Source organism: Protopterus annectens, chromosome 15.part0 (assembly GCF_019279795.1).
Source record: "Protopterus annectens isolate FY-2018-M chromosome 15.part0, PAN1.0, whole genome shotgun sequence".
Lineage (NCBI taxonomy): Eukaryota > Metazoa > Chordata > Ceratodontiformes > Protopteridae > Protopterus > Protopterus annectens.
In genome coordinates this window covers 375,031,629-375,057,276 of record NC_056749.1, presented here as the reverse complement: position 1 = coordinate 375,057,276, position 25,648 = coordinate 375,031,629, and the positions used below count along the sequence as shown (strand labels likewise).

Sequence of the window (25,648 nt, the reverse complement as noted above, 5' to 3'; positions counted from 1 at the left end):
ACCACTGCTTTGCAGGCCTGTGTGGCACATGGTATATACAAATATAAACTGTGTTTTCATAATCAGTAGTTACCCACTTTTTTTTTTTTTAATTTTTACTAACTATGCAAGTGAATTTTCAGTACATGACCTGTGCTTAGCCCTTCATGGAAAAAACACTGTGTATTTAGTTCCATTTTTGCTTTTAGTGCTACAGATGTACCCTAACTATACACTTTAATCCATAGCACAGGGTACAAACCCCATATGACAACTTCTGGCATGACATCACAGCCCAGGTTAGCATGTGGATACCATGTGTATCAGTTTAGGTTGGTACAATGCATTCTACAGTGCTGTAGCACACTCATTCAGTACTTCATGCAGGATATCTGAATATGATGCTATATGTCTGACCGTCATATGAATCTTTCCACTACATACCCATTTAGTTGAATCCACATTTACTGCATTAAAAATTGTGGTACTACATTTTGAACTGTATTTATCTGTGCAATATATCAGATTCACTTGATGTCACCAATTGGATTATTTGACTGCTTACAGGACTACTGAAATATTTAATCTGATTCCCCTTTCATCTTAGGCTGTTTCTGTACAGTGCATAGTGATATGTTAGTCTAAGCTGATTGCCCATTGTTTCTTACTAACTGGCTCCTGTTACATATCTATTAATGACTGTTCATTGTTTCTTACCATTTGGCACCCATGAAGTCTATCTACTAATGATCTTTTTTTTCTGTTTATCTTTTCATTCCCTATGTACACAGCCTTTACTCTGAAGAAATTCTGTGCTGACTTTTTGCATAGTTTCAGAAAATGGAGTAGTACGGTGTGCTTCTGCATGGATTTCTGTCCATAATCAGCATAGTGTGTAACAGATTTGTACAGTTTTATTTTTGTTTGGTCCTCTTGTAGCCTTCACTAGCTACATGGTAAGCTGCAGAGCAGAACATTTTGGCATAATATATGACTTAAAGTCATACTTCTCATATTCATTGCTGAAGAATTATGTACAAAGCCAAAATATATGGGAGGAGGGGATAAAGGTCCAAAATCAGGAATCAGTACTACTCTAATTCACATAAACATTTAATAGAACATTAGGTTTTACATTAATATGCATTTTATGAGCAGTAAGAAGTATGCAACTGTAATGAGTGACATTACTGACTGACTGTAATCCTCAGTGATTTAATAAAAAATAAAAAAATATATGAGGGATTGGGTAGGGCAAAAATATGGGGCAAACACAGGGACATCCTGTGAAATCAGGGATATATGGAAGATATGCAGCTACTGAGTCACTACATCTTTTGTCAGAATATCAGGATTATTATGTTTCCCAGTCTATAAGAATTCCATCAGTACTTTTAATACTGTACAACAACATTTGAAGTTGTGGTGGTTTCAGACATGAGTCAGTACTATTTCGCAAAGGACAATACTGATAAATGTAAAATATATATTTTTTTAAAGTCTGTTTTTCAAACAGTGATTCATAGATTGGCATGTCCATACCTCTCAACCTCCAGACATTAAAAGTTATAGCAGAGAATCATAAAGATGAGAATTTTCCTATTTTCCCAATAGTCTCCATATATTAAATTCTATTATTTATTTATTGACATTTGATTACTGGGAAAGTCCTGGGTTGTGGCCATTTTTAGAGGAGGCCCAGGGAGAAAAAGTTCAAAGTAGTACAAAAACATTTAAAAAAAAAAACAATTTTACAATCTCCAAAAATATTAGAATAACAAAAATAAAAACTACATTTTAAACAATTATATCAAATTAGACACAATATGAAAACATTGTTTACGAACAGATGGAACTTAAATGACAATGATTTAATATTTAAAGATCTAATGGTGCCATCTCATCTCCTTGTTTCCTCAAGGGGTGAGCAGAGATGGAAATGCATTTCTTTTTTTTTTCCCAAGCATGTCTAGCCTTTTGGTCTGTGCCTTAGGTATACTTTAACCTTTGGTATCCTTGGTTAGGGGTGTTGGTGGTCTGCTCGATATTAGCTTTACCTATTTGGGAGCTTAAAATGAGTTTGCAGAAGCTCAGTCAAATCATCACATAATATAGACAGTAAAAGAAGGCAATCTCACAGTCATGATTGTAGTTGGGGGTGTTCTTCATTTTAGGTAGATGAGTGCTGCTCCAAACTTACTGATTAGCATCTGTTAGACAGAGGGTATTTATGGGTTTTGGATCTGGACTTTCTCCTCACCTGTCCCTTCCCATAGCTGTTTCAGGTCCAGCCCATCTTGTTAAGGTCATGAGGCTATGGTTTAGGGAGGCTTGATCCTGAACCTAAAAGTTCAAATTACATGATAATATTACATTTCGATGTAAACAACAAAGAAACGTAAACAATGTCACAACAAACACTGATATATTTGTTATACGTCTCTATTATTCCTCATTAAAACTTATTTTGCTTCTAAGTTCCTTCTCATTGTGCTCCATCCAGGCTTTGTGCTTGGAGTATTGTTGAATTTTCTGAAATTAGGGGAGGAGGGCATCCTTACGGTTTGTCATTTCGATAGGTCAAAGTGGGTCTGGAAATCTGCTGCACTTTCAATCGCCTTCTTTGGATATGCCTATTTTCTTGAGAAGTTTCAAAAAAAAAAAAAAAGTTGCCAAACATATTTGAAAATCAGCATGATTTAACCTTTGATGGTCATTGTTTAGAATCATTAGTTTGAACGTAATTTGGTATGGGATGGGGGGGCCATACGATCATTTCATAGTTTGTGTCGGGGCTACTTTTGGCTGTAAAATTTTATACTGAAGCATCAAAATCCATAAACTATCCAGAAAAAAATGGTTTAAAAAGTGGTGGGTTCATTCAGTGGGGGAGACCTTCCTCAGAAAAGATGAGTCTCTGCGGTATGAAGCTATACATTTGCTGGAACTTCCTGGTTGGGTGGAGTCACTCCTCTTTCATGTATGTAGCAAAGCTAATCCCTCGTTGCAACTGATAACTCCAGAGGCACAATCAAATTTAAACAAGGCAGGAAAAATGGTGTGTTAGTTCAGTGAGCCATGGGAAAGTCTTTTCTCAGAAAAAGCACACCCTGGGGGTCAGGGTCCCTTAGCTGTTAGTACACAGGGACCTCATAGGTTTGGTATGGTTCCTGTTCCATTATCCTCCTCTGTATTTTCGGTTCAACTTTGTTTCTTCTGCTGTAATGACTGCTACCCTATGCTCTAGGCTGGATACTTTTACTTAACCCGAAAAATGACCTGCAATGTCAGGAAAGGTCGAGGAAAGCTAGCTCCCTTTTCCTGATTACAGTAAGGATTGTCATCTTTTTTAGATAAGTTAATGCCAATTTTTACATAATTTTATGCCTTGTGGGTAGGGTGTTATGGGTCTTGCTTGGTTTTCTTTGGTGGGGAAACAATGTAAAATATGTCAATAGAGTGTTCTTGGAGTTCATGGGTAAGGCAGGTCCAAAGTAATCAGTCTGAATGATATAACAGAGCTGAGGAATTCTGGATTATGTCATACTGAGTTATATGCCCTGGCGATCTATTCCAGAGCCTTAGACTTTTTCATTCCAGAATGTGGAGCTTTAAAAGAGGAGTTTTCTTGAAGGCCATGCTGTCTGGGATCTCAGATGGTATTGGTGTTGTGAGGTTGAGGCTGATTGAGTCCAGATTCCAGTAAAATCACAACCAGTATGCTTCTGGAACTTAGCTAGTGGGATGGTTGAAGTCTTTCAATAAAACGTTGGTGATTAAGTTTCCTGAGGTTATGAATGCAGTTGATGAATTGTGGGGTGTTCAAGCCTGGTGCCTTTCTAGCATTTCTGTCTTATTTGCCATTCAAGTTCTTTTCTTTACATACTGTCATTTCATTGCCACTTAGTTCCTTGTGGTGTACTCAGTCTATAATGTTGAAACAGGAAAGTTTGGTGTCCTGGTTTGACAACTGCATATTTGGCCAGGTGGCTGGCCTGAGTTCCATTTCTCATGTCTGTATAGCATCATGATAACATGGTTTTCATCTTGTTGATTGTCTTTCCAATAGAGAATGCTGGGCATCTGTTGCTCTGTATACCACTTTATCTGTGTTGCAATTTCCATAAAGTTGATTTCTCTATTTTTCACGTATTTGCAATATGTACAATTTGGTAAGCTGCAGGGATATGTTCCTTTGTGGATGTGATTTTCTTCTGGATGGGCAGGGGTCTCCACACAGCTGCTACTTTTCATGTTTGTGAACTTAAGTCATTGTGGTAATATCTTGTTGAGCATTTTGTTTTTGTTGATAATGCAGCAGTTCTCAAGTATTGCCTGTTTAAACTCAGGATAGTCTAGGTAGGTCAGAGTGATGCTGGAGTTCCAGACATTGCTACCGGATTTTGGTTGACATCCCTAATTAATCTGTTTAGGTTGCTAGACAGGTTATCCAGGGTAGGATCTCCTTCATTTTTGCAGTGAATAATGGGTCCCAGAATTTGTCTTACCATTTTCCTGCTGTATCCTCACTAGGAAGCTTTTTTCCAATTCAAATGATGTTTTTAGTGAAAGTTTCCAGTTCATGGAGACCCTAGCTATGTGGACACCATGAGATTTGATTAAATTTAATTTGATTTTGTAGGGCTGCATACTGTTGCTGTGCAGCATTAGGTTTACTCTAGTGGGTTTTTAGTATAGGTCATTTGAAAGGATTCCTGTTGCTGAGTTTTTACTAATTTTCAGATCTAGAAAGTTGGCAGATTCTGTGCTGGAGGTTGTTGTGAACTTACGGAAGTTGGCTGATTTGTTTATATGGTCCAGAAATGTATTCAAGCTTTAAATGATGTTCCAAATGATGAATATATGGTCAGTAAATCTAAGGTAGCATCCCATTTTTTGGTAGAATGTGGAGTTGTAAATAACCTTTTCTTCCCATTTCCCCAGGGCAGTATTTGCTAAGCTTGAGGTCATGCCTGCCACCATTGTGATCCCTGTTGTCTGTCTGAAGTAATTTCATTCAAACTGGAAGTAGTTGTTATTTAATAAAAGTCCCAGGTGCCTGTTGATTACTTCTGTTTCACCTGGTAGGCCCTCTCATTGTTTAGTGTAAGGTGCAGTTACTACAGAAATGCAGTAACCATGTGGGATTACTGTGTATAGTACTTCAATCTCTGTGGTGACTATTATTGACTCTTTTTCAGTTTTGACATTTCTAATTTTCCTGAAGAAGTCCATTGAGTCCAGTATAAAAGATCTGTTTTTTTTTCCTCTAGTGGTTTCAGCTGTACCTCCAAATAAATGGATATGGGTTCTGTGATAGAGTCCCCCTGGCTACTAGTGGTCTGTAAGGGGGTCCTCTATGTTTATGTGCAGCTTTGGGGTAATGAAAAAGTTGGGGAGTTTCAGGTGGGTCACCTTTAGGAAGTTGTGTAGGTTGTTCCCAATCAGACTTTTTTCTTGGAGGTTCAAATTTCGAGTAGAAGTTCCTCCCATGTGATCTTGAGCTTCCCTAGGTATGTGGCATCATAAAACATGGGTTTGCTTAGCATTTTCAGGATTGCACTGGAGTAGGTGCCAGTGTCTGGAATAATTATTCCTCCCCCTTTATCATCTTTCATTCTTCTCCTGGTTTTATCTTTGCTTAGGTTCAGTAGTCCTTGGATTTCCTTTCTATTGAGGTTATAGATTCTCCTCCTGCAGTGTTGGTTGAGAATCTTTTCAAAAGTCATTTTCACATTTGGATTCAAATGCACTGATGACCCTGAGGGGAGGAGGGCAGAAGTTGCATGGTCTTTTCCATTTGCTTGCAACTATGTTTTCTAGGGTGACCTTGTTCTCCTGCTGTATTTTTTGTTGTGGAAATAAATCTTTAAGGTCAGTTTTTGGGTGAAGAGTTTTAGGTCGATGATTGTACTGATGATGTTGCTCCTTCAGTATGGTATATAAGTCACCCTTTCTTGAGTACTTGGTGTTTGGCTTCATTTAGGGTTTTTTAAATGCTGTTTTGTTGGGGGTCTCAGTGTCTCCTTCCTTGTCTGTCCATTGTTTTGGAAAATTTAGCCAGTTTAGAAAAATTAAAGGCAAGTTAGTATAATACAAACAGGAATTACAATATGAAGTGTAAGAAAAACAAATAGTTATGGCAATTTAGATAGGGAGTCAGGGAGATAAAGTAAGGGAGGGAGTTAATGAAGAAGGAGGAGTAAGGAGGTATAAGGTATCAACAGGGTCTTGTTCATATGTAGGGGTATAGTTTATCAGTGGGGCTGAGCAAGAACAGAGCCAGATTTTGGCTAGGAAGTCTTTCAGACTGGTTTTAAAGGAGTGGAGGAGGGTACTGACCTAATAGATCAGCAACATGGTGTGAGTACAGATCATGCCCAAAATACTTGATAGGTTTGATGACAGAGAGGCATTTTTGGTCACTAGACTGTAATGACTGAGTTGGAACATAACTGTGTAAAATGGTATTTCGTGCTGGACAAGCAGATGGATGCAGGGTAATTTTATTGATGGTGAGAAGCTTTGTACATGTTTGTTGATAGAGTAGTCCTAACCAATTTAGTCCTTTTAGTGCAATATAGTGGTGGGTTCTGAAAGGGGTATTTGCTACAAATTTAGCCACTTCCTTATAGCATTGTTCAAGTTTTGCTTTTTGTGATGCCTGTTGGTTACGAAGGACGGGAGTGGCATAAAGTAGTAAGCGGAGGAGGTAGGTAGTGACAAGTGTAGTTTTATTTGCTTTGGTAAGATTTTTTTTTTTTTTTGCTGTGTAAAGCATCCCTGGTGATTTTTAATGCAATTTTATATACACCAGGTCAAATTTAAGATTATCCCTCACTATCATTCTAATAATTTGCTACGGGAATTGACTTCAATGGTTGTATTATTAAGAGAGAAAATTTTAAACTGTTTTTTTTTTCCATGAGAGAAGGATTTGGGAAAAAAACTAGTTTTTGTAAGGTTTTTTTTTTTGGTTGAGCATGTGTTGTGAGTTAGAAAGCCATGTTTCACTGGCTTTCTAAGTAGTTTCTACAGTTATTGATAGGGTATTTTTGTATATACTTACTGTATATAATAAAGTATGTACTCATAAACAGGTCTGACTTTATGAGGAACATTATAAATCTAGGAGGAGTGAGGCTAAATCTGAGATGCAAAATCAAAGAGCTATGCCTAAATCACAGTGGATAAGAGGCACAGGCATATCTTTAGTTTTCAAGTGGTAATGCCCTTCAGTCTTTGATGACCTTTTCCTGTTTCCAGGAATCAGATATTATATTCCAGTTGATTAAATCATATTTTGTGATGATGCAGTCCAACAAATATAATAGAGGTAATCAAATGCCTATGACACCTTGCATAGCTTATCAAATGCAAGTCATAGCTTGTAACAATGTCACTGCTAAGATTTTGCATAATCAACATAGAGCTGATAACCATTTGTCAGCTATCTCTTTAATCTATTACTTACGATACATTTGCACTTGTATTTTTGTGGGTACTACAACATGTACAATGTTACTTTGACTTCATGACAAGGAATCTTATAATATTTGGCAGTTGGGTGCTAGTTATCCCATTGTCACCTGATGTGGGAATTCTAATGGATGGATAGCTTCATAAATGCCATCCATAGTATATACCAGAAGAATTCTAAGCAATGACAACAGGTACATATCTCACAGACAGAATAGTGGAGCCATATTGGCTCACACTCAGTGTTCTACTGATGGTTACATGTGAAGTACTAAGTTGCAACGTGATGCACTAGGCATGTCAGTGACATATTAAGCAGACCCAATTTTGCAAAGTGATTGGATATCCGAGTATGGGTAAGGGGACAATAAATAACTTTGTAGCAAGGTAGGGTGCATAGCTGAGACAGTCAGTCTACACAGTCTAAATTGTGACTTTGGTGACAGAATGTCTACAGTAGGGATAACAGAAGCACAGAGTTAGTCAACCCAGGTATCCACAGGTAAAAGGGGCTATTGGTGAAAGCCAAAACAGTAGTATTACTGTATACAGAGTAAGATAGCCTAATCACTCATAAAAAGGAAGTACAGTAGCTCTCAGGGCAACAATCAACATGAGTCAACCACACACAGCAGATACAACCCATGTGCCCATAAGACTAATAATGCCATGATTTCTAAGATTTCTAAGACAAACATATAATAAATGTCAGAGGAGGAAACATTGCAAATTTCCTGACTTTCTAATTTATACCACCCTGGGCACTGAGGAAGCCTAATTGCAGGACAGTATGGGGGCTTGACAACAGCATCTTGCATACTCTTCAGACACATAATGCCAGGACCACTTGTGTTACAAATTGACTTCTAGGCAGACCTATCCCTTTATGTGGCCACAGAGCAGGGATGAAAACAATGTTTTGGGTAATGGAATAGAAAAGATGTAAGGTTGCTGTCCTACAGTCATGCACATAGACAGACACACACACAATGTGACACACAGAAATTGAGTTAGTGTGTGTGTGTGTGTGTGTGTGTGTGTGTGTGTGTGTGTGTGTGTGTGTGTGTGTGTGTGTAGCATACAAGTTTACAACTTGTATCCCACATTGTACAAATGGGGTATGTCATTCAGGCATGGGACCTTTACATAGCTTTCTGCTCATCACTGTACAACAGCCAGTAAATTAATTTTATACTGTTTCTGTACTCTGGATGTATACTGCTGTCATATCTCACAGCCCCATTGGGCTATGCAGCAGGAAGGACAGACCACAGCAGCATATCAGAGCATCAGTAAGGCAGCTGTGAACTAGCAGCCATTCCAGTAGTGATAGGAGAGGGGGTATTCAATACTTTAATTTTCTTGCCTTTCATTCATTTGTGCATTCATTAATTCATTCATTCATTCTCTAATTACTCATTTAATACATTTGCAGACCATAGGGAGATCTGGACTGAAGCTTATCCTGGCATGCAGTGAGTGCAAGGCATAATGCTTCTCCTAAATGAGAATCCAAACTATCACAGGGCACGCCCGTGCACACCCATACACACACATACTTACTTGGCACACAGAACTATGGGCTGTTAATTCATATATAGCAAACAGTTCAGATATTGGAGGAACCTGGCATGTTCAGCAAAACTCCATGCAGACACAAGAAGGACATGCAAACTCCATGCAGAAGTCTCATTGGCCAGAAATTCAACTGGAAATCCAGTTAATGTGGGCATAATGTTTTATACATGTTTTTCATAGTTAGCTTATACATGTGTTGTTGGACACACATTACTGTTTACATCAGCAGTGCAGTGTCTTCTGCATAGATAGCCAGCTGCTGTAAGTGCACTTTAACAGAGTCAGATAGGAAGCATTATATACAGTATCCTTGCTTATGCACTTAGTTAGCAATATTAATTTATTTATGGGTTGCACATTTGCATATGTTTTCACTGAGCAGCAACAACTTCCTCTTCTTGTACTTTAATGTATATCTTCTGCATACCAGGTACTCTGCTGTTTCTGAGTCATGTGGCACTTATCTTTGATATATACACTTTGCAGTACCCCTGTACATTAAGTATCATATCTGTGACTCCATCCCATAGTCATAAGCTGCTGCTTTTATTACATAGATGATATATCCCTTTGCTCTTCTAATTGATAAACTTTCAACTTTCCTTGTAGGTAACACATCAAATTGAAAGATGGTATATTTAGTATGCCATACCTAGTCATAGCAAAAAATAAATAATAATACTATAAACAAATTATATGTAGAATCAAGGAGTGAACTGACAACTTTTTGCAGGAAGCTGTTGAGGAGGGAATTATCAGTGTTAAAACCAAACAACAATTAATGGTCAATGATCCAGGTAAACAATATCTGTACTTACTGCCTAAAATTCACAAATCTTTGAATACACCACCAGGCAGGCCTATTGTTTCGGGCATAGGCTCCCTCATGCAGCCATTGTCGGCATTTTTGACTGAATACTTGAAACCGCTTTTGCCATACGTCAGTGCCGGATTAAAGGATACAACAGAATTTTTACAAATTGTATCTGAGTCTCAATTGGAACCTCATTGGTTGATGTGTACCCTGGATGTTAAATCACTCTATACCAGCATTCCACATTGGGCTGGACTAACAGCATTAGAATTTTGGCTAAACAAGACTAACATCTATAGCTCAGGTTTCAAGACATTGCTCATTTGTATGGCCGAGCATGTCCTTAGCAAAAATGTCTTCTATTTTCAACATGAGTGCTACTGGCAAATTCAAGGCACAGCAATGGGGGCATCTTTTGCCCCAGTATATGCTGATTTACATATGGGATATGTGGAGGAGCACATCATATACAATGAACTACATAATCTGTATTTGCCAGAGATAGACATATGGAGATGATTTTTGGATGACTGTTGGCTTGTATGGAAAGGAGGCATTGCATATCTGGAGGAATTCATTGAATACCTCAATGGAAATAAATGGGGGGCTGAATTTACAGTAAGTCATCACATAAATGAGATTCACTTTCTGGATGTTCATCTACAGCGTCAAGCAGACAACACGTTATGAACCACTGTTTACTGAAAATATCCACAATACAACAGCTTGTTACATGCCACCAGTCTCCACCCCAAACATACCATTAATAACATTCCAAAATCCCAGTTTTTGCATTTGAAGAGAATTTGCTCTTTACAGCAGGATCTTACACAATCCCACCATGATTTAGCTAACAGATTTCTAGCTAGGGGATATGGCAAACAGAATGTTAACTTGGCTATGCAATGGGCTAAAAAACAATCCAGGAATACTTTATTAGAATATAAACATCAACCTAGGAAGGACAACAAGAACACCTTGAGAATGGTCACCACATTTGGTAGAAACACAGCACATCTTGTCGATGTTATTGACAAACATTGGAACATTTTGAAGACCAATAAACAATTGGATGACCTTTTGGGGGACAAATGCCTATTTTCTTACAGGCGGGGAAAAACTTTAGGTTCCCATTTTTCTCACTACAAAAAATATCATGCATCAGGACGCAACTTATCAGCAAACAACACTAACAGGTGAGAAATTGGTTGGTTCTTACCCTTGCGGACATTGCACCTTCTGCAAACATGTTTTCAAAACGAAAACCTTTACCAGCAAAAACACTGGACAGGTGTACAACATTAACTGCTTTGCCAACTGTGGAACAGATTGGGTCATATATTTGGCCACTTGCACTTGTCAAGCTTTCTATGTGGGCCAAACTTCTAGAGAATTTAGATTTCGAATGTCAGAACATTTAGGGGATATTAGGAATGCCAGAGCCACCAATGCTCTTTACATACATTCACTGATTCACCATATGGTGAAATTTACTTTTACAGTCATTGACAAAATATCAGGCAATAGATCCTTTAAAACAGGGTGGCATAATATATTAAACATGAAGGAAAGGAAATGGATTGTAAAATTGGGTGGTCTATTCCCACCTGGATTAAATGATAAATTGTAACATTTTCCCTTCCTATCATGAGTTGGATACCATTAGGTATGATTCAGCACTTTGTGGTTTATATTAAGAGCACAACAGTTCTTAAAGAGAGAACAAAAACAGCATATTAAAATATTAATGAAAAGCATAAAGGGGAATAAAACAGTTATTCCACATGGATGTTTATGTGGTTCCACATTGTTTTTTGTGCCTATTATTTGGTATCAGAATAATTTTGTTTTGGACAGGAAATGATGTCATGGATACCTAATTAGATTAAGTATTTATTGCAGGGTTATTACTGCTATTTGAGATGTATCACTGATGAAAGCTTTATGCTGAAACCAGTCTAGTTCTAATAAATCTTCATGCTTCCAAGGTGCTGGCTTTCTTTGTTTATGTTTGCCACAGTTTGTCTGGCCCGTGCACCTACTGTACTTGCTAGCATGCCTCTCCTTGACTTTCCCACAAATCCCAGTGATGTTGGACTTGTACTTTCAGTGACCATTAAAGAATTGGGCAATAAAGGTTTTCCAGAATCTGCTACGTACATGTACTGATCTGAAATGGCCAGGACAGTTAGGAGGTACATACATTATGCTTTATGCTTTTCTGTAAATTAGTTAGTCTGCCATCGTGTAACTTTGAAGAAGGGTTTTCAACAACTTCAATAAATACTCCTGGTAGTTCATATTCACAGAAGAAGGACGTTTTACACAGGGGATGTTGTTCGTCTTGCTGTCATTTCCCTCCACATTTTTCTCTGTTCCATACTGTGGCATGATGCTTACAGTTTACTTGCCTGTTAAACAAAATGTTGTCTGGAGTGTGTGGGTTATTGCAGCAACAAACTGTACCCCAGTCTTCTGCTACAGGCTCAAAGCTCTAGGCAGTTACATGTGTGGTATTTTTCTTAAAGTTACCTGCAAAAGTTAGGTTACTTGCATAACACTGGCAACTTTATCCACATTTTTGATGTCATACTGTTATTTTCACATTCTCCATACTGCATACTCAGCTTACCTTGTTACTTAGTGTTCGATTTATAACGGCATCTTACAATGAGCAAGTGATAGTATAGAAAGTAACAGGTAAGGTAGCAAGCAGCAAAAAATAAGGAATAATGAAGATTAGAAGTGAGATAGATGATCAAATACACATCTCTTAATACTACACTTCTAATTTTTCAGAGAACTTCTTCCCAAGGCAGTCTTCCCTTGTTCTATGTAACACATTTGTGTGGAAAAAATAAATGCAAGTCAACAAAACAGTATTCTGGAAGGCACGCAAAAATAAGTTTCTGTCAGCTCACTAATGAATTTGTATGAAACATCATTCAACAGCATCAAGCAAACCTCCGCCAAGCACACTCAGGTTTTACATATTATGACTTCTGTGACCTCCTCCGGGCACACTAAGGTTTTACATATTATGATTTCTGTGACCTCCACCGAGCATACTAAGGTTTTACATATTATGATTCCTGTACTAGAGGGGGAGTGTTGGAAAAGAAGAGCAAACAGACAAAGAGTCTTACTCAAGCTATTTTCCCAGGGTGGCTTAGAAACTGTAGTGAGAAATGAACTCTAGTTCACTTGTATACCTGCTGATATAGTATAGGAAATTAAAGAAGAACGAACCAAGAGAAACAAGTCTGAGTACCTTAAATATGAATGTTTTACCTTTGCCGTGTAGTAGCATTTTAGATAGTATATTTTACTTATATCTGACTGAATGCTGAATATGACATATTATCATATCATCATATAAACTGCTACTATTCTCCTATCAAAAATAGTTTGTCATTTGATATCAGCCACATAATCAGTCCCACTTTTATCAGATTACTACCCTACAGTAAATGTTCTTTTACTACCTGGTATCAGGAATGATATGAGACATTTATTTAACTTGTTCAAGTATCAGTTCACTGTGAGAACAAGAACACATCCATTGCATGTTTATCAGATAGATACAGAGAGAAAGTGAGAAACAAAATAGTTACAATAGACACACAAGGGGTTAGAAAGATCACTTACTTTATATAATATGGCACTTTGTTTGGAGAAATGGCTCTCTCCCATGGAACTTGAACTGATGCTGAAAAATAAAGAATAGTTAATGGGTAAGAAGTTCACATCATTATGGACCACTGTGTAACATCCTTTGGAAATACAGATGCAAAGGAACAGCAGCTTGGTTATATGCAGTTATATTTTCACTTACCTCTTCTATTACTATATACCTACTTGTATTTTTTCCCAGTTAGTTCACACAAATGGGACAATTTTTCACTCATGTCAACTAATCATGGCCTCTACATGCATGCTAGTGAATTTTATATCATAGGATTAATAATCCTATAATATGAGCACTAAAAACAGCCATCTTAAGAAGGCCCTTCTGCACCCTTGTGGTAGAAGTGTGCAGCCTAAGACCCATCTGAGTTGGGGATTGTTGGAATATGGCTCACTCTTGGCTTTCCCACTGGTTATTTTGTTTTAAAATCATTTCACTTCACTTGTATTTAAGCCTCACATTTGCACATAGCTGCGCATCACGCAATGGGGTTTAGCACAGCTGTGATTGCCTGAAAAGACAATTTTCCCCTAGATATCTGCTAAGGAATTTTCTAAGCTCCCCTGTTTCACTGTGCACAACACAGTTGTGCCCTGCTGCCCTGCAAGCAACTCAGTTATGCATTGTAAAGCACTGACACAGTTTTCTACCCCTAGATCTCCATACAATAGCTGATTTTTGTTCGTCTTACAGCAAAACCTGGTCCATCTAGCCCACTTCCCACTAGTTACTACAGTATATACCTACCATAATGGAAGGACAGTTTCCCACCATTTCTCCAGCCAGCCTGATTGACATGGTCATTCAGAGGCAATGTAGCAACTGCCTCATGTACACTGACAACCAGTTAATCCTAAAACAAGCAAATACAACATGTGAGAGAAGTATCTATACTATGAATTTGGAATCAATTATCTCTCATAACAACAAACCAGATATCAAACAGGTTGTGAGCACACACACACTTCACCTCTTGCACATAACAAGCTCACAGCACAAACAAACATATGTGGAGATAGAAACCTACCTGAAGATCAGATGCCTCCCAAGCGCAACCTAATGCACACAATGCAGACCCAACAGAATCCACTGCACATAATAATACACATAATAGTCCCTCAGCCAATAAGCCCCTAAGACAAACACTTCAAAAACAAAAGTCTTGGTCATAGGCGATTCCATAGTGAGGCACACAGATGTGTCCCCCTCACCAAGCTGGACAAGGAGACGGTCACGTTCAGCAGCCTGTCAGGTGCCAGGCTCCATCAGATCACTCACACACTCAAGTCACTCAACAACAAGTACCATTATGACTCTGTCATAGTCTATATTGGAGTGAATGACTTGAGATGTACCTCACTGGACTATATGAAGTGAGACATGACTGAGCTCTCAGATTATGCATCCTAAGCAGGTATGTCCCTAGCTCTAAGCAGCATTCTATCTTCACCCAGGATGATGCCTCAATATAAACAAAAAATGATTGACTTCAACAACTGGCTTACCTTCTGGTGTCAGTCCATGGCGATCCAGTATCTGTCAGCCTGGGAAGATATGGTTGACAGACTATGCTGCTTTGCCAGAGATGGTATTCACCTGTCGCCTCTTGGCTTTCAGTTACTGGCAAAGGTACTTGCCTCCCCCTTAGTGCCTTTTTTAGGCAATGTCAACAAAATTCCTGATGTAAAAAATTCCTCTAGAGACAAACTCAAGGTTATACTGCTTAATGCTAGGTGTCTAAATCAGAGCCTTCACTGGAAGCACTCCTTACCTTGCAAGATGCTAATGTCTGTGCAGTCACAGAGACATGGTTCAAGGCTGCAGAGAGCACCTCAGCCATGCAAGGCTACAATGCATTCCACACATTCAGACCTCAAAATGAGCATGAAAGAACCAAAGGTGGAGGTGTATCCATCTTCATTAAAAACAATACACCTCAAGACTGGTCAAACAGTATGACTCCCTAGAGCTACTCCAAGTCCAACTGAATGTAGGTAAAATCGCCTTCCATATTATTGTTAGCTATTGGTCCTCCACCATGAACCACTCTGCCTACCTGGACCTACTTGAGTTACTCACTATACAGCCAAACACCTTGGTCATGGGTGATTTCAACTATCCTTCCATCAATTGGGAGTCATATATGAGAACAAACAGGCTCGCCCTAAGGTTTCTGGATATTTTTAATACAAATGCTCTGGAAGAGATAGTCTCCACCCCACAAGGGGCTCATATGTCCCAGACTTGGTACTCACCAACACTGGGGTCTCTGCATTACCCCCTGTGTGTTACCCTCCCTGGTAAAATCTGATAATAAATCATTTTTGTTTGAAGTAATCATACCTGAGCCCTCCTTAAGAGCAAAAAGGATGAAACATTTCTCCAAAGCAAACTATAGCCTCCTAAGCAATGGCATAAAGAGTTTCAAACCCCCTGCTACCACTGTCAACAATGATTGCTATACAGAGATGTACACAAAAGCCCTGTATAAACACCTATACAAATATATTGACTCGGCTGCACCTAAATGGCTCAAAACAAGGTCCTCACAAAAAAACAAGCCACCCTGATGGACATCAAGCATAAATATGTTAGCCAACAAGAGGAAGAAACTAATGTCTAAGAACAAGAGGGAACTGACTCAGCAGAAGAAGGACATTCTCCACAGTGTGAGCAAGCAAATTAGATTTCTTGTAAAATCCTCTAAAGCCAATTACGAGGCTAAACTAGCATCCCTGGCTAAGGATAATCAGAAGGTATTCTTTAGCTACATCAGAAATCTAAAAGGGAAGGCCCAGCTTTGAGCCAAACTAGTAGTGGATAGTATCACTCATACTGACCCTGAGGACATCACCAACCTGCTAGTGAACAGATGTGGCACAAAAATCACCCTGTCCCCACCAGACATACCCCAAAGCATATCTGTCACCAGACCTCTACCTAGTATCTCCAAAGAGCAGGTCATAACCACACTCTCCAAGGCCAAAAATACAGCATCTATGGGACCAGATAACACCCCAGGTTGTCGATTAAATGGTCTAAAACAGGACCTAGTGGAACCACTTGGCACTCTCTTTAACCTCAGTATAAGTACAGACTTTATCCCAGCAGAGTGGAAAACAGCAACAGTAATTCCCCTTGCACAAGGAGATCCATCAACCAACCCTGGGAACTATAGCCCCATAAGCCTAACCAGCCTTATATGCAAGGCCATGGAGAAAATCATCATGGACCTTATCAACAAAGACATAGGTGACCTTCAAACTCTTGACCTGACCAAATTTGGCTTTGTTAAAGGTAGATCATGCTTATTAAACCTGGTGGACTTCTTCAAGAATGTCACTAAAACCCTAGAAAAAGGCAAAACAGTACATACATCCTATCTTGACTTAGCCAAATCTTTTATCACAATCCCCCACTCAGTCATCATTGAGAAACACACCTGGCTAGGCATTAGCCCATATGTCACTAGATGGGTAGCCAAGTGGCTCACAGACAGAACGCATGCAGTCAAAGTTAGTGATTCTACCTCTACCAGCAGTTCATTTACCAGTGGTGTACCACAAACATCTGTGCTGGGCCTCATACTGTTTGGAATCTATTTCTCAAAAGTCCAGGCGAAAATAGATAACCTATGGCTTATCAAGTTTGCCAATGACTGCAAACTGGGTGCAATCGCTGAGTCCTCAAACGATGATGACATACTGCAAAAAGGACTTACACAGACAAATGATTGGTGCCAAAGCCATGAACTTAAGCTAAATGCAAAAGAATGTGTCATCATCCTTTTTGGCAAAAGGGAAGTCCCTGCAAATTACAATATTAACAGTACCCCCCCTTAGTTCAAACCCTGTGGTGAGAGATTTGGGAACACAGGTTGATAGCAACATTAACTTTGATCACCATGTGTCCACAGTGGTAAGGAAGGACTTTTACATTGCACATCTCATAAATAAGGGCACTGCATCCTGAGCTAAGGATGTTATAACTCCCCTGTACTCATCCATCATCAGACCACTAATAGAGTACAACATTCCCTTCTGTGTGTACCTCATCAGACACCTGCAGCAGCTGGAGAGACCTCAGAGGTTTCCTCGCCAAATAAATTCAGGGCCTTCAACACATGACCTATATGGAGAGACTGAAGACCCTGTCACTGTACTCTGTATCAAATAGGCTGCTGAGTGGTGACTTGTGCCTGGCCTACAGAGCAGTCTTGGACCCTGTCCTAATGGAAATGCTGCACATCCGCAAGTTAAATGGGACAAGATTCACTCGATCTGGGGATCTTAACCTAGCCTGTGAGATTAACAGGACATGCTGGAGAGTTAGATATATCTCCCAGAGACTGCCACTTCTCTGGAGCAGACTCCCAAATTCACATAAAACAGAGCTCCTCAATGACCCTATTAAGCATAACTTAGACAACAGGATGAGAGACAGTAAACTGACCCTCTGGGTGTCACCTATGTCCCTCTTGAATAAAGGCAGTCAGTGCTGATCATGGACTCATGCTGCAGATATAAATAAGGGAACAAAGGTATAACATGGCTAAGTTTATAACCTATGAATACCAGCAGGCAGGACAGTTTCTGAACCCAATGCACGCATTATCTCACAAATATACTCCATTTACAAATCAGACAGAACTACCCCATATCTACCTTCAAAACTACTTCAGATTATTCAATGGTAAACTATTAATTTATGCCGGGAATCTGTGAGAATGATCTCTTGATCTGGGGAAACTACCTGGGCAATGTGGCTAAACTTCTCAATGGATCTCTGGCCATACACTTATTGCTTATCTATATCCCTATGAACCTAAATCCTTGTCAGAGGGCTCTTTAAACTTTGTCTTTCCAGTATGTATTTGAAATGGGTGGAAGCTTTGTTCTGTGACTGTCTCTTCCAAATGCAACAGCACCACACCACACTACACCTAACCTTCAGTAATGCAATGCAGTTCTGTACAATGACATGCCCATTATGGAGTGCCCTACACCTAATTAGTTATGCCTGAAAACACTGTACTAGCAAGGTGTCCTAACTAGGACTATGAAGCCCTAAGAGTCATTTCTAAGTCTTCTGTACACCCTATTCAAAGTAACTTAACTCACTGTATATATATATATATATATATATATATATATATATATATATATATATATATATATATATATATATATATATATATATATATAAAAATAGGGCGGCCACAGTTGTGCAGTGGTTAGTGTTGCTGCCTCACAGCAAGAGGTTCTCCGGTTCGATTCTCGGCTGGGGTGCCTTCTGTGCAGAGTCTGCATGTCTTCCCTGTGGTCGCGTGGGTTTCCTCCGGGTGCTCCGGTTTCCTCCCACATCCCAAAGACATGCTGTAGGTGGATTGGACACTCTAAATTGACCCTAGGTGTGAGTGTGTGTGTGCATTCTGTGGAAGGTTGGGTGCCGGGCTGGCAACTCGACACCGTAAAACTCCACTGCCAGTCATGAGCGGACAGATGATCCGCTGTGGCGACCCTTAACCGGGAAAAGCCGAAAGAAGAAGAAGAAGATATATATATATATATATATATATATATATATATATATATATATATATTATATATATATATTTGTGTGTGTTACCTTTAGTATGTCAGCAGCCCACTACATCGCATTCCACTTCACCGACATGGCAGAACATCGACAAATGAAGGCCCCATAGCCCCCTAACTTAATATTCCAACTCCGAGAACACACTACCATGGGGGTACAGGGCAAAGTTCAGGTGGATGGCCAAACGGTAACTTACTGTGTGGGAAACTTCGGCTCTTCATTTGTCGATGTTCTGCCTTGTTGGTGAAGTGGAATTTGATGTAGTGGCCTTTTGACTTACTAAGGGTAACCCATATATATATATATATATATATATATATATATATATATATATATATAGATATGCAACCCTTCTGATACTTCGGGGCAAAATCAGATTTATATCTCTACCCTCTTCTTACTCTGCTACTGCTATGACTTCTAAAATGTATATATCTGTCTTTTTGTTCTGTAAGAAAGTGTGTATATGAACATTTTATATACTTGTACTGTTTTTATTTATATAGAAGTGCTCCAGAGAAAAATGCATACGTTATCACTGTTGAACAGTAGTTGCTATTAAAAGCTGCATGTGCATATTGATTTCATTAGTATACCTTCAGCCTCTTATTTTTTCCTACCATGTCTGTTGAATTTACGTTTTTGTTAAATCCTTGATATAGCAGATTAAAATGTACAGGAACAGACCATTAAAGCATACTTAAGACTTTGTTTTCATGCATATAAGCTTGGTAGTAAGTAAGAGCATGGAGCTATCTTTAAATATTAGGTTTTGTTACTATCCTTATAAATGCATTATTAACATTTTGAGATTAGATTTAATATCTATGACCACCATTCACATAAAAATCCAAACTGTATGTTACACAATTTTCTATATGCAAAGAAGTATCCAAAATATCAAAGGTTCAGTTGCTGTATACATCACTATGGACCATTGTAATTTAAAATCTGTAAATTTTAGTGTCTCAGCACTAATTACAGGAAGTACTCCTATAATGAATATGAACATTTATCAATTTCAGCTGTTTTATTTCCTATAGAAGTTTCCTTAACAAGAGTGCGTACTTTCTCTATGCATAAATCACTAAATCACATATATCCCATCACAATAAGCCAGCCAAATATCATTGATGCTTGCTTCTTGTGTCCCTTAATTGTATGTGTGTGTTCTGTGCTGTGATTGTATAACATACCAAGCTGTAGACTAATATGCATAAATGACATTAAATGGGAATATATCACGGTCAGAGTAGCCTTTTCAGGTAGGAGCTTCTCATTTCAGATGTCATGAGCCTGGGACCTTTTTGCACCTGGAAGATGTAATTTATTTATTTATTTTTATGAACTCTGAGCTTCCCACCTAGTGTACAGTAGGTTTCATGGCAAGGGATAACTAGGTTAGCTTTTACAGCAAATGAGAAAATATGGGCAGGCCAGGACAAGAGAAACTATCCTTGACAATTCAACACACCTTTGTCATGGAACACTTAAAAATTAAACAAAATCTCAAGAGGCAGATGGGACGTTTGCTTAAGATGTTTTCTAAATGGTGGGGGGGTACATCAGGAGAGCACCCCCCCATCCTGCTGCACTACTTTATGCATATTGTAATATAATAATATGAGTCCAGCTGCATGGTATGGGGCAGAATTCTTAATCTTCTCATCTAACAGCATCAATGTATGTATGCATGTAACCCACTGGCTCACACCCAATATAGACATGATGGTCTGTGTGACATTTCTTTGCCAGCAGAAGTAGAAATGCTAGATTCCATAGCTTGTTTTTTTTGCACTGCTTTTAAGTCTGCATAATCACTTGATGGAGGGCATCTTTTGTAACTTTTCTACAGGCATGCATTGTGACATCATCATACACAATGTTACAAAACATGTGCTGCCCACAAATGCTGGGTTTAAAGTCTGCTGCTAATCTACACAATATCCTATTCATGATACCAAATACCAAGATAAGAATTCTATTGTTCCACTCTCAGCAGTACTACATGATACAATCACATTGTGACATCTAAGTAACATACTGTTAGCAATTTATAATCAAGATGTGCTTCCTAGTTAATAGGACAGGTGCTCATCAAATGTCGTAAACTCCTGTTTGTGTGAGTAAATAATCATTCTGTATTACCACCTTCATTTCTAAAATCTACAGTCCATTTTAAAAAGTACGTGGAAAGGGCAGTGAGGCTGTGGATAACCTGTGGCACATTATAGCCTGATGCAGTGAGTAATCCTACATGACAGATTAACTTTTATTTTCCTACATCACACTTGTAGGTTGTCTCTTGTTCATCTTCATTACATGTCTTCCACAGTATGTATCAACAACTACATCAACAAACCATCACTTAAGTAAAAAGGAGCCACATAAATTATCTTATGGTGCTGCGGTAGCGTTGTCGCCTCACAGTAAGACGCTGTCCAGTTCGATTCTCAGCTAGAGCGTCTTCTGTGTGGAGACATGCATGAATGGGTGTACCTTCATTGAAGGTTGTGCGTCAGAGCTGGTAACTTGGCACGTAAAAATCAACTGCCAATCATTAGCAGACCGGAGTTCCGCTGTGGCGACCCCTAACTGGGAAAAGCCGAAAGACACAACAACAACAACAACAACCACCACCAGTGATATCACTAAACTAATTAAGTCCCACCATAAATTTCTAGGGTGTGTTTGATGTTTGAGAGAAGGATTTAGTTGTAGTTGCATAATTAGGGGTGGTACTTAATTAGCTTTGTGATATAATTGGTTGTGTATAAGATGATTTATGTTGCTCCTTTTTATTTAAGTGACTGTTGATGCAGCTGTTTAAGTCTGAAGAAGTGTCTTATTCAGGATGTGAAAGCTCTTACTCTCTGTTATTTTTCAATAAACCTCCACTTCGCAGTTGTGTTTGTGCCTCTTTTGTTTCTTTAGTACTGTCAAAGTGTGAGTGCAGCAGTAATCACACAGTGCTATATCCAAAGCCATGATAAATGATTATGTGCTGACATGCAACAATGTTAAGACCAAACAAACAGAAAATGCATGTATGAGAATAGCTGTATTAAACACCAGAGTACTGCATTGGCTTCTGGTAAAGTACTATAGAATTTATCTCAAAAAGGCCATAAGACTAAATGAACCATAACATGTTTTAATGTCTTGAGGAGGGTCTCATGAGCCATCTATACATATACTGATTCACATAATCTTATCAGAATGGACAGGGTCATGTTTGAAACTGTACTTTCTTAATCTTGATAATGTAAAACACTAGGTTAGAAATGCAACAACCATAAAATAAATAAAATATACACTGTGGGCACACCTATTTAATGCAAAAGCTTTTGGATCCAACAAATTAATATACTTAATAGCTTATCTGAATTAAAAAACATAATTTATTTAACACAAGGCTCAACAGAGCTTAGTGACTGATCATACAATGGAAAAACTAAATTGATTAAACAGAAGTAAATTTCTTTTCAAAGTGGACTTTAAATTCTAGTCTCAGAACTCTTTATAAAAATACCACTGAAAATCTGTATATTAATAGTTTAATGCATAATTCAAAAAATTATCACATATTAGTATTGCTCCTTGGAATTTCAGATTGCAGCAGTTCATGCCATTTTAATCAACCAAAATGTAGCCTTGCAGCTGAAGTCCATGGAGAATGTGGACTTTCACAGACTATGGTTGTAGGTCACACTATTTTCAACTGCTTTGGGAAGCTTCCATCTGCCTAGCATCAGTTACATTTTTATGTTACCGAAATACTATTTCTGAGACTTTCGCTGCAAGTGACTAAATTTTTTAAGAATTCTTAAGCCGTTTTGTTTTATGTTTCAGGACATTATATCATCTTATTTTCAAAAAAACTATTAGCACTTTCATTCACATACAACAGAACTTCCTCAGAATAATAAATACATTTCCTATTTAACTTTAAATACAAAGCACTTGTCACCCATAATACTCAATGAAGCAATCAAATATGTATACATAATATGGCACATAATATAAATTAAATACAAAACTACACATTAAATATATCATTTGTATTTTAAAACGCATTTTGTATTGATAGATCCATTAATCCCAGAAATGTATCTGCTTATTGTTTTAACTGCCACAAAGAGTCCCTCTTTTCAATTATATTTTTATAATTACCTGCCCTCATGTCTGGGGAGACATGATCCAATACAAAAAAAATGAAATTGTTATGATCAGAAAAATGTCTTCCATGTTTTAATAATGCATTCTTAACATTTGTACTGTTTTAGGAACATGTTTAAAAGCAGCTTGAAAATACTGTAGAGTGCATTTCACATAGCATTCACAATATGGAACAGATTAAAATTTTACATACATACAGTTTTCTTTCTCAATAAGTTTAAACATCCTGCAAAGTAAAAGTATTATCATATATCATAATAGGCAGAGTTGTTTAGCTTAACCGATATCTTTGCAGCCTTCTGATCCAAAGGATGTTATTGACATAATTATATTTCTGTGTGGAGTCTGCATGTCCTCCCTGCGGTCGAGTGACATTTAAAGACATGCAGGTAGGTGCGTGTGTGAATGGGTGTGTCGTCTTTGAAGGTTGGCCATCTGGTTGGCACCTTGGCACAGTAAAAATCCACTGCCAATCATTAGCGGTCCGGAGTTCCGCTGTGGCGACCCCTAACTGGGAAAAGCCGAAAGGCATTAGTATATTCAGGTTAAAAAGTATTACTGAGTGAGCTGAATTTTACTGTCCTTGGAGAAAATCTCCCCCCATAATGATAACCATAGTGTTCAAAAACATACAGTAGCTGTGCGTACTATGTTTAGGCCATAGCATGATTCATAAACACCATTACTGTCATGAACTGCATGCATATGAACATGCATGCACATAGTACATAGTTTTTCTCATACTGTTCATACTGTTTCTCTATGGAATCATGTCAGTGGGATTTCTATCTAAAATATGACGAACATAACTCACTGGGTTTCATTCAGCCATTGCCTTGACTGCAGAGTAAAGGTAATTTATACATTGTGCTAATGAAGGATCCCTGATGTAAGCTCAGCTGCACCACTGTAAAGGGACGGACGTGTTTGGTTGTAACATTTGCTATTGTGCACTGTTCACCCCTCTCTACCTATTGAGGATGCAGCTTTGCATCCCTATTTATTTGAAAAGATTTATGGAATACATTTCAAGAACTGTTGCTGCTATTTAGATATACTATGCAGAACATGATATAAACGTTTCCTGGACTTTGCATATCAGGTTACTGTATTTACTGCTACATGCCTGCAGTCATATCCCCTATAAATCCCAGATTCTTTTCTACAGTGTAGCTGAAATCTGGAGGAGTCTAGCCAGTTACACAATTTGTAATCTGCAATCCCACTGCACAAAAGTGCCTTTATCAATTTCACTGGACACTGATATGTGGTTTGGGTTGCACACCTTCCCAATGTGGTTGGTCACTTTGTTTATGAACAGCACCCAGAATCATGAGAACAGTCATGGTAATGCTTTAAAAGGAACAGCATCTAGTTAATGTATTTCTTCCTTAATATATTGTTACCAAAGGAACCACAATGCCTCTTACAAAACTGGGCACACGTTTATAATGCTAAATACTTGTATTTGTTTTACCTTTTTCTAACTAGAGCATATTTTCTTTTTTCATATTTTCTTTTCTGTAAAGTACATTTTCTGGCCTGTCTTCTGTAATCCACATGCCTTTAATTTTGTATTCTGCTTATGTTCCCTCTAAATCATAACAGCATCTAGCTTTTCTCTCTTGGCTGGCAGATGGAATTTTGTTCTTAAACTCATATGTGAGCGCAAGGCTGGGAGGTGTTACCCTGTTGCTGGAACTGAGGAACTCATGCACCTTCTTAACATGCTATACAACTGTTGTCTCCATGGCATTCATTTCACAATAGCAATGTCTGTGAATGTGAATTTCCCTATGTAGGCCATGAATCCCTCAAGCACAGTGTTTGCCTGTGGATATAATGGAGTCGTCCTTCTATGAGTTATTCCAGGAACATCACAAAACTGAGATGAGAGCTGTTAAATGGTGGACCATTATATGATTTACTATTAGTGTTTGCATGAAAGATATGGGAAAATATTGTCTCATATAGGAATTATAGCATTAGATGATATAAATATTACATGCTGCACATTAAGATTTTGGCATTGAGAACATCTTGTCTAAAGCACAAATTAAGGCATTAGCAGATGTGGCTAGTACAGGCTGTATTCCTCAGGATATACAATATCCATCTAGAAGTACTAACCAGTCATCTATGCTGTAGCATGGCACAAAAATTTGACACCTATACACAAACAGGTGTTACTAATAAGTGTGATATCCAGAGAGGAACATTTTTCATTTGCTGTGCATTGAGTCTTCAAACTTCTGTCTCTTTTTAAGTCAGGTCTCCCTGTACTACACATTCTCACATTTTGTTTGCATTATTATTTGTTAACCAAAGAAAAA

The 25,648-nt window shown here is 38.3% G+C and overlaps 1 protein-coding gene across 5 annotated transcripts in view; it reads right to left on the bottom strand.

Annotated features, from left to right (window-relative positions):
* DRP2 (dystrophin related protein 2) overlaps window positions 1–25,648 on the bottom strand; it is a 4,029,288-nt gene that overhangs the window by 1,172,478 nt on the left and 2,831,162 nt on the right. For all 5 annotated transcript variants that reach the window (XM_044057118.1, XM_044057116.1, XM_044057114.1 and 2 more), the window contains one exon: window positions 13,499–13,559. In XM_044057118.1, coding sequence (XP_043913053.1) covers window positions 13,499–13,559 — 61 coding nt within the window. The remainder of the gene's footprint in view (window positions 1–13,498; window positions 13,560–25,648) is intronic.